The sequence below is a fragment of the Microtus pennsylvanicus genome, chromosome 5 (assembly GCF_037038515.1).
Source record: "Microtus pennsylvanicus isolate mMicPen1 chromosome 5, mMicPen1.hap1, whole genome shotgun sequence".
Classification (NCBI taxonomy): domain Eukaryota; kingdom Metazoa; phylum Chordata; class Mammalia; order Rodentia; family Cricetidae; genus Microtus; species Microtus pennsylvanicus.
The window spans coordinates 109,926,298-109,936,607 of record NC_134583.1 but is presented as its reverse complement, the minus strand read 5'-3'; the positions used below and the strand labels follow the sequence as shown (position 1 = coordinate 109,936,607).

The following is a 10,310-nucleotide window of genomic DNA, read 5'->3' as shown; positions in this document are numbered from 1 at the left end:
CAAATGGGGACCAGGTATTCAGAGCCGCTAGCCTATGGAAGACATTTTTATCCAAACCATAGCATACTCCTAGAGAAACCCTTGCACATCCGTCATGGGAAACATGAGAAAAGCATGGGAATGTTCAGAGCAGTGCAGCTTAGCATGCAAAGAGACAGAAATTTGATCAGATATCTATCGATAGGTATGTCTAACTATCGATGAGCAAAGAAGAAAGGTGGTGTGATGATGCCAGCTATGGCATAGTCCCCGAACAATGTCTTCTCTGCTGTCCAACCAGAAAATGCAGAATAAATGATTTCTTAAACTCAAGCAATGTAGTTCAGCATGCCCTTTCGTTTTCCTTCCACTTTCAAAATGATTTATAAGCCAGATGTAGCGACTTTAATCCTGACTTTAAGCCCCTTGGAAGACAGGCAAAAGCTGTGAGTTCCAGGCCAACCTGGTCTACATAGAGAGGGTGATATAGCGAGATCCTGTCTACAAACAAACTACAAAAGCAAACCCAAACAAAAAACTTACAGTAGGAAGTACGGCTGTAAAATAGAAATAATTTGCCAAGTTGAAACTCTGACTTTAGAAAGTCTGCAGTGTGAGCGTACAAAAAAAATACTTTTAAAAACAATTTCATGACCAACTTTGGAATGTTTGTTAGTCTCTGACTTGCACACTGCCTTTGTTTTCATTTTGAAACCTACTTACACCCTAATAAAATGATCCAGAAAGGCCATGGGGAGGGTGTGGTCAGTTCCTTTTGCAATAGCAGTGACCTAATGCCTGAGAGAACTGCCCTTTCCACATAGCTGAGGCCACTTCAGCCACGGATGAGAATAGCAGATGCTGCAGGACGGGTCCCCTCCTGCTCAGCAGATGCTAATGGCTCGCTCATTGAAGGCAACAGTGCCAAGGAATCTGTTTACTCTGCGAAGCCCAGTAATGAGAATCCCAAATGTGCCCTCAAGAAAAGCAACAACAGGGTTAAGAATTGAATTCCATCTCTCAGGAACAGAAGGAGGGGGGTGGAGGAAGAAGAAAAACCTTCTCAGGAAGCAGTAGACTCAGTTGGTATGCTAGAGGAAGAAAATATTATCGAGTTCTTAGATAATCTTATTATATAAAACAATAATCTCCAAGCAAAGAGTGAGAAGATTAGCGGGGTCAGACACATTTGGCTCCCAGAGCTGGTAATTGCTAACTTGTCAAACTCTGTTACATAGTTTGAGAAAGCTGCTTAAAATGTTAAGTCTTGGCTCCTTTATTTGAAGACTAGACAAAACAGAAGAGTCACCTTGCAGATTTCTGAGAACATAATAATGTCCGTTTCTTTTGTAACCTTTTCCATGGAAGGCACACAACGACCTTAAGAGGGACTTCTGGGTCCTGAGTTGAGTGGCTTGTTTTATTTATCAAACGTTTCTTTAGAAGTCTCTTAAGGACTTCTAAAGAACACAAGTTCATGTGTTGTATTTAAGCCACAAGTTCAAGATGCCTATCCTGAAGGTACAATGACAATGTAAATCTGCCACTAGAAATGGGTTAGGTAGCAGATTTTATCTCTGTGAGTGAGACCTCGAGGCGCCACAGTCCTACGCAGAAGAACTTGTTTGACATCTGCATGTGGTGTGTTAGGCCTTTGTAACCTAACTCCTTCAAACTGGAGCTCTTCCCTCAATGCGTCGGTTCTCTCTATCTCAGTAAACTATGTTGTTGTACATCCAGATGCTCAAGCCAGAAATCTTTGAATTCTTTCCAAGTCACGCCATCCCTTTTAAAAAATGATATTTTTTAAAAATCTTTGAGAATGCCTAACAATATATTTTGACCACATACAGTCATCCCCCAACTCCTAGATCCATCCTTACGCCTATCCGCCCAATTTCTAGTTGTTGTTGTTTTTTTAACTCCTGAGTTCAATTTGTGTTACCCAACTACTCTTGGGACTGGGACCTGCCTTAGAATGTGGTCATCCTACCATGGGTCACACCATCTAAGAAAACTGACTTTCCTTATTCCAGCAACTATCAAGTGCCAATAGTTTTTAAGTTAGCGGTGGGATTTCATGTCTACCCCAACCCTTTCCCACGATGGCATTTTGGGTGGCACGATCTAAAGGAGGTCTTGTGTGTGCTGTCACAGTCACGGTGAGTTTATATGTGCGACTGCCCTGTGTGTCCAGAAAGTAGGTTCCTTGAAGTTATCTATCACCTCTGGCTATTGCAGTCTTTCCATTCCCTTTTCTTAAAAGATCCTTGAGCTTGAGTGGAGGGGTATGATATGTAAATCCCATTTAGGGCTGAACACTGCAGGGTTTCTTATTGTCTGTGTGCCGACCAGTTGATGGTCTCAGTCTCCTGTTAATTGCCATCTACTACAAGCAAAAACTTCCCTACGTTTATCCCTTTTTAAAATAGAGGGTTTTTTTTTTTTTCATATTAGAAAGTCAATAGTACGTAAACCAATCCTAGCTAAAGAAGTTCGATAATGAAGATAACTTTATTTACAGGTGAATTTCTCACGTAGTCTTTGTTTTCTCTTGATTTGTTTTGTGTGTTACTTAATGAGTCTGCTCCCCTGAGGGTTCTCTGTAAGCCCTTCCTCCCCTGTATATTGTCCACGCATGGCTTCAAGGGTCGTTTCTTCTATTCCATTCTTCACTGGAGCTAGGCGTGTCTCCCGTTGTTTAGCATTCCCAGGACCTCTGCCCTGGCGTCTCTACATCATGATAAAGCTTCTGCTTTCCCTCTCCTTCCAGGTCCTTTCTTCTCTAGGCCATGCTGATGTCTTCCAGTAGTTGATGGATCTCGTAGTAAGAATGTCTCCGTCGCTTATTCTCCCCAGAATCCTCTTAGTTTTAGAAACCTAGAATTGGAGCAATGGAGATGTAGTTTAGTGGCAGAGCACTTCCCTAGGATGGGTGAAGCCTTGTGGTGAGCCCTTGGTACTAAGAAGAAGGGAAGGGAGCATAGTGAGGGAAGAATTTTCCTCGGTTCTATTCTTTACTTCTAGAAAGTTCTTTATAAAGATTTCTTTCTTACAAACTTGACCTCTTCAGAGTCACTGTTATTTCCTGAACAGTTGTTTTTTGTTCCTTTCTTCAATTCTATATTTTCTTTGCGTCCTGAAATCTCAGAAGAGAAAGAGAGGGAGGAAAGAAGAGGAGGATTTTTTAAATGAGCATTGTGTGTGTTTAATTCTGCTTTTTTTGGAAACTTTTCTTTTTAATATACCTCCCTTCCCTTCCACTCTCTCCCTTCCTTTCATCTTCCCTTCCCTTTCCTCCCTTCCCATCCCTGTTCCTCTCCTGTCCCCTCCTCTTTTCTTTCCAAGTTTATCTAATTTCCTGAGAAGTTCTGCTTTTGTCTGGTTGTTGCTAGCATTAAGAATCCAACTAGGCAGGTCCTCTTCACCCTAGCGGCAGCATTCTCCTGTAACGAGCCTTTTGTAGCCATTTCTGTCTGCCAATGCAGTACAAAGCCACCGTTTCTCCTCTCTCCCATCGAGCTATGTTGACATGACCACATCCGGGACAGGATGCGCTGCACGTTTTGAACCTGAACAATTAATTAAGTGCCAATCCCAGATGTCTGTGTTACCTATGACATATTTTTGGGGGTAGCTCCTTTCTGCCCTTCTAATTTGTTTTATGTTTTAGTTCCTGATAGGACTTCAGCCAGGAAATTTAGACCATTCTTTCCTTATTCATCTCCCAAGAGCTTGATAATCATGAGATGGTTCTTATTCATCAAACAACAGCTGTGCCACTTTTTTTTAAAAAATCATTCAGTATTTTCTGTTCTGCCATCTACATCATTCTGATTCTGATTTTTGAGGTTAGATGAAAGTCCTTTTTGTACATGGGACTGAATGATGGCATTTTCCATCCTGGAGTCAGAGCTGGGAAGGGCAGTGGCTATGTCTGTGAGCAACATGACCAAATCCTACTGCCCATCAGAACTTCCTGTCCATCACTTCTTAACCTGGGATGGTATTTGGGAAATTCCAAGAATTTGGAGCATACTTCCCCAGAACTGTGGATAAAGGCCAACCAAATCCCCCATCTCTGTTTATGTATTCTGAGGTGAAATCATGCTTTTAAATATTTTAATAGCATAAACATCTGCTTCTTGGCATTGCAAAGCACGCTGGTTTCAGAAGGGTGTTTACAGCTAAGGGGAACTTGAAATCTGTCAACAAATCCCATCTGAAAATCTGAAGTGAGACAAATGGGCTAAGGGTACAAGTGAAATTAGAGGGCTGTTCATAGCAGAAACACAGTGGAAGCATTCTTCCTAATGTAACCGTGGTGAAACTTTAACACACTGCTGAAAACCAAGATGAACTTCTCTCCTTTGTGTATTACGTATATATGTAAATAAACACACACAGACATACAACATACACACACTTAGTCTCACTGTATGGCCCTGGCTAGCCAGACTTGCTATCTAGACTAGGCTGGCCTTGAACTCACAGAGATTGGCCTGTCTCTGTCTTTTGGGTGCTTAGATTTAATTTATAAATACCCAGCTTGTATAATATTTTTCATAAAGTGCTTCATCCGGTTAGCCAAACACCTTTACATATATAATCATATGTGGGATTTACAAGAGATGTATGTAGGCTAAAATGAGCGGTCTCCCGTTTTACAAAGCAGGTAAGGTGAGCAAGGTTGAGAGCAGTTAATGATTTGCCACTGGGTGGAACCCACAAGATAAACTCTGCTGTCTGCTTTGACAGACTGCTTTAACCTTCTACAGTACTCTATGCCAGCAAGGATGCTACTGACCCAGTAATGGCATGACTTAAAGTGGATTTATAAACATTAGTGATGAATGCCTGAAATTTATCTCTACCCTGAGGCAAGAGTTATTGTGAAACAGGAGTTAAGATGCTGTAACATAATGAAAATAAATATCCGGGCTTCTACCACAGTTATTGTGCATAGCTCCTTAAACACTTGGTAAGAGTGTCTTTTGTATGCTAACAAAAGAGTTGGTGCCTTAAAGGGCTCTTAGGGAACTTCCGATGAAAGAAAAAGACTAGGTCCTAAGTGGGCACCTGGCACTCTCCTACTTGCCCCTCAGACCGCGTGCCTAATCCACAGGAAAGGGTAAAGGGGTGAAGTGGGGTCAGCCAGCAGTGGCAATGATTATTCAGTATCTCTGTAATGGCATCAGCCTGAAAAATCTGTGAAAGAGAAACCTCAAAGGGCTTCCTAGGGGGTGAACACACAAGAAAAGTGGCGTTCCCAGAGAGACGGGTAACCTCAATACCCCTGCCCATACCTCTTTCTTCTTACTGTTCCCGGGCCGTATCCTTTATAATAAATTGACAATGGCAGGCAGAGTGGTTTTTGAGTTCTGTGGATCACTATAGCAAATTATCACAGGGTGTTCCAGGAGCCCCTGAAATTAACCAGATTGGAGGACCAAGGATAGGGTTTAGGGTATGGCTCAGTTGGCAAAGCGCTTGCTTGGTATACACAAGACCCTTGGCTCCATCTTGAGGACTTGGGGTAGACGAAGATAAGGAGAGTGCGGCATCAACTGTGGACTTGTGTGTAGAATATATGAGGTAAGGGTGGTTTTGTAAATCTGAGCTTCTATGTCAGAATTAAACTGTAGAATAGACACTCAGTATCTGGAGAGCTGGAGAAACAGCTGGTCAGAGAACGCGGTATCAGCAGCGTTGTGGGTCGCAGCAGTTTGGGATGCTGCTTGCGCTTGCGGGCAGAGAGAAATTTACATAGGACCTGGAATCTTGATCTTATTTAGACCTCTGTTGTTATCACACAATCTCCTATAAGATAAAGAGCCTCAACAGTAATAGGAAATCATGAGGAAAGTAAACTTGGGTATTGAAGTGTTATATGTTGAAAATAGGGAGCCAAGCGATGAAATAAGTAAGCACCTGTCTTACTTCAATTGAATTTCCACCACACACACACACCAGACGGTTTCTCTGTGTAAGCCTTGGAGCCTGTCCTAGAACTTGCTCAGTATACCAGGCTGGTCTCGAACTCATGGAGGTCTGCCTACCTCTGCCTCCCAAGTGCTGGGATTGAAGGTGTGTGCCACCACCACCCGACTTCATTTATGTTTGTTATGGAGTATTTTCTTTCTCTCAGGAAAACGCTGACAAATATTTATACTCGAGCACTGTACAAACGTTTTAGAGTAACCAACCTTTTTTTCAAATTTGATTTAAGGCATGCTCCATGAGATGGAACCCAGCCCTGATACTGCTAAGGTGGACAAAGACCTAGGAATAGAGAGGTTATAGGCCTAGGGGAAAACCTACTATTTTCTGCTAAGGGAACATAGCAATAAAATTATTCTTAATGACATATTGCTATACCCATAGAGCAGAATATCACTTAGCCTTCATCAGAGAAGCATCTTCTTGCAAGTAGATGGGAATTAACAAAGAGATCCACAGTAAGACAGCATGCAGAGTGGGAGACTTTGGAGCCCTTAGCCCTAAATGGGGTGTCTTTATCAAACTCTTCCCCTCAAGGGCTAGGGATCTATGTGGAAGGGGAGGGAGAAAGATTGGAAAAACCAGAGCTGGTGGATGACTCCAAGGAAACTGTCTTCCAGACACGGCAGTGCTGAGAGGCATAGGAACCCCCAGACATAGACGGTGACAACATGTCCCAGACCCGCACTGTTTCAACCCAGATAGAATCCCAACATTTAGAGGGGAAGTGGACATAAAGTACCACCTCTAACCAAGACGCTATTCGTAATTGATACCTTTTGGGAAAGGGACAATCAATTTTTCCCCCAGTGGAGTGTCCCTGGATATGTCAGTCACACTCCAGGGCAGGACCCATGCCCAAGAGTAGCAGGGGCATCACAAAACAGACACCATGCTTTTGTGTACGCTTTTGGCTTGATTTTGGGAGATTTTTGCCCTAGCTTCTTTTCTTAGTTTGTCTGTTTTGATTTTCATTTTTTTGTTGTTGTTGTTTTATTGATTCCTTTTTTTTTCTTTAGAGAAAGGGAGCAAGAAAAACAGGAAGTGTTGTGTAGGGAGGTAGGTGAGAATCTGAGAGTTGGGGGAGGGGAAAGAAAAAATTATAATTGGAAAACAAAAATCCCCCCGAAACACAGAAACATAAGGAATATAAATAAAATTACAAACTGTAAATTTTGAGATAGCTATAAAATAAAATTATCATTTCTGATATAATTGAATGGACAAATGACTTCCAGTAACATGTATTAAGAGCCAGCAAAGCAATGCAAGTAAGACAAAATGTCAGTACGCATTTGAATATTTTAAGCATGAAACACTGATTGTAATAATGTGGAAAAGATGTATGTATGTGGGATGTGTGCATGAGTACGTGTGTAGAGGCCAGAGGTCAACATCAGGCTTGCTCCCCTACTGCCCCTCTGTATCTGAAACAGTGTCAGAATCGGGGGCTGGGCAGCAGCACCCCAGGATCAGCCTGTCGCTACCCCTCTCCTGCACTGGGGTTTACAGTCACTCTTGGCTTCCATGTGGGTGCTTAAGATCTGGACTCTGTTCCTCTTGCTTGCTTAAAATCTCCTCAGCTCTGAAAATATCTTTTAAAAGAAAACAAAACAGAAAATCAGGCAACCGAGAGAAAGACACCTGAGTAACGAGTTGGAAATTTTAGGTTAATTTCTGAGGCGGGAACGTGTGGGTGTGTGTTTGGGCTGGAGCAAAAGTCAAAAGTCACTTGGGGGAGGGGAGGAGGTCTATCCCAGTGGACACTAGGGTGATGAAGCAAAACAGGCATAATCCCTTTGCTGGCAAATTTGAGTTTTAAATATCCTGAGTTATGAAACAAACTGCTCAGTTCCCTTGTCAATCGTGATGGACTGGAGCATGCCCATTTTCATTAAAGACTCAGAACATTGGAACATTCTGTGATAAAGTCATGGTCACACGTGATTTTGATAAATAGTTTATTCAAGGTTATAAACAATGTCATGGACATATTTGACTACTTAATTATTATTTTATGTATATTGTACAAATTCATATAGTTAACATCGAGGTTTCCAGGGAGATGACATAGATTCTGGTTTCACTTTTGTCTCTATAGTAAAACAGTAAAAAAGATTAATGAAACAGTTATATCATGCTATAATTGTATGATCGTATACAGCAATCCCCAGCCTTTTTTTTCATACATCCAACCAGGTAATATCTATAATAGCTTTCATCAATTGAAATTAAAAGCTTGTACTTTTAGAAGTATGCTTTCTGTTATTATCTTTTGCATTTACTGTAAATTTTAAGCCAATAAAAATGTAGTAGAAATTGCTATTGTCTATATAATCCAGCTATTCCTTTAGTATCTTAAAACATTACTGTACGGTTGAATATAAATCTCACTACTTCAGTAACAGTAAAACACACAAAAACGTTTAGTGAACAAGTTTGTAACTAGTCAGTATATATAAAATTCTAGAGTGTAAAGTAAAACCTCAGAATAAAAGTGTTAGTACATAGGCGTCAGAGAAAACAAAAATGAAGTTTAGGGAGTAGGAGATATGTTAAAGATACATTGGTCAAAAGACCAGAGAAAGGGAGAGAGTTCAGCTAACATATCCCCCAGTGAACAGTGCTACTGTGAACCCAAGCAACGAAAGAATTTGTGTGTAAGAAAAGCAAGCCATAGAGAAATTCCCTCCAAGTTGATGCACACATTCATAGTGATAGCTCTTTGGAAACAGGCGAGAAGGACACAGCGTGCCACAAACCATAGGCCACAGCCAGCTATTGAAAGACACAGTGTGCTACAAGCATAGGCTACAGCCAGCTACTGAGAACGTGAAGTTAGTTCGGTGTCTTCCTAGTAGGAGGACTTCTGACTGCCCTGTGAGGTCCCATCCTACGTGGATGCCCTAATACACGGCCTGGTCATACTCACAGAAGAGTTGAAGTTTAGTAAAGATAGCCAATGATTTCAACCACAGTTGCGAACTAAAATGTGTTCTTTTTTTTTTTAATGTAAGCTTGGCTTGCTTAAACTTAAACTGTTACCTTAAAAAGATATCAGAATTTTCAAAAGGAAACAGAGAGCTGGGTGGTGGTGGCACACACCTTTAATTCCAGCCCTTGGGAGGCAGAAGCAGGTGGATCTCTGTGAGTTTGAGACCAGCCTGATCTACAAAGCAAGTTCCAGGATAGCCAGGGCTACACAGAGAAACCTTATCCCCAACCCCCTGCCCCAAGGAAAGAAGTAGAGGTAACATTATTCCACTTTACAAATACTGGCTTTCTTTTTCTTTCTTTTTTTTTCTCAGTTATCCTGTGTTTTCACAGATTTATCTTAACCTGTCTAGGTAGGAAGGCATTTGGAGCACTAGGTTTCTTGACAGAAAGAGGTGGTCTGAGGGTTGCCCCGGGGGCAGCTGCCGATACATTTGGTGTTCTGTTCTAATTGAGATGTGGTCAGTCTGTGCAGCGGCTGGTCCTCCGCTAGCTGCTCTAGGATTTCAACCTTCTGTTTAGAACTGGGGAGAAACCACGTATTCTTTTTAAGGCTTTTAAAATGAACCCTTGTCTAAAGCCTAGCATGAGCTATGGTGCTTGCTCACCTGAAGAAATCTGGAAGTGTGAATTCATTCAGGTCTCGGAGCAGACAAACGTAGAAGCCAAGGCTGAATGTCTCTCAGTTTCTTTACCAATGCCCTGTGCTATATATGCGTGTTCTTATTGAATGCATAGTGGTACAGAAAAAGAAAAGAATTTTCATATATAAAAAGACAACACTCCACAGCATCTTAAGCCATTCCCTTAGATGTCTATTGCTTTCTCTCATCCTTTCTTTGGTGGTAACATTAAGTCGTTCAACCCAGGACCCACAAGCTTCTTATTTAGAAAGCTTAAACATGATATTTTCATCGTCATTTTTCTCTCCTTCTAGCAGAGCCAGCTTATTATCTTTCACTCCTATGTATGTCCCAGGCAGATTCCTACATTCGAACGAAACATAGTCGGAGGCCTTTTGGTGAACGACGAAAAAGACCGCTGGCGGCAGTGGAGCTTGACACTTTTCGAGCTGAGGAGAAGAAGGAGAGAGAAAGCCGATATGTGAATGGGAAGTCCAGGGCTAACGCTGCCCCCGCCCCCAGGTGAGAACCCATGGGAGAATAGTCACGTATAGCTTGGTCTGTCTAGCAGGTCGGTTTACTGAGTTGAGGAGGGAGCGGGGAACGGCAGAGGGCAAAGGACGTGTGTGGCGCCAGTGGAAGTGATTGACAGGGGGCAGATGCACTTAGAGATGCTGCTTGGTGTAGACTGAGCAGATCTGTATGTGGCCCTTC

General features: G+C 42.0%; 1 protein-coding gene across 3 annotated transcripts in view; it reads right to left on the bottom strand.

Moving 5' to 3' along the window:
- Window positions 1-7,923: 7,923 nt before the first annotated feature.
- The window catches only part of Il33 (interleukin 33), a 40,148-nt gene continuing 37,761 nt past the window's right edge, over window positions 7,924-10,310 (bottom strand). For all 3 annotated transcript variants that reach the window (XM_075973821.1, XM_075973822.1, XM_075973820.1), the window contains one exon: window positions 7,924-10,045. In XM_075973821.1, the coding sequence (XP_075829936.1) occupies window positions 9,857-10,045 (189 nt within the window). In that variant the 3' untranslated portion in view covers window positions 7,924-9,856. The remainder of the gene's footprint in view (window positions 10,046-10,310) is intronic.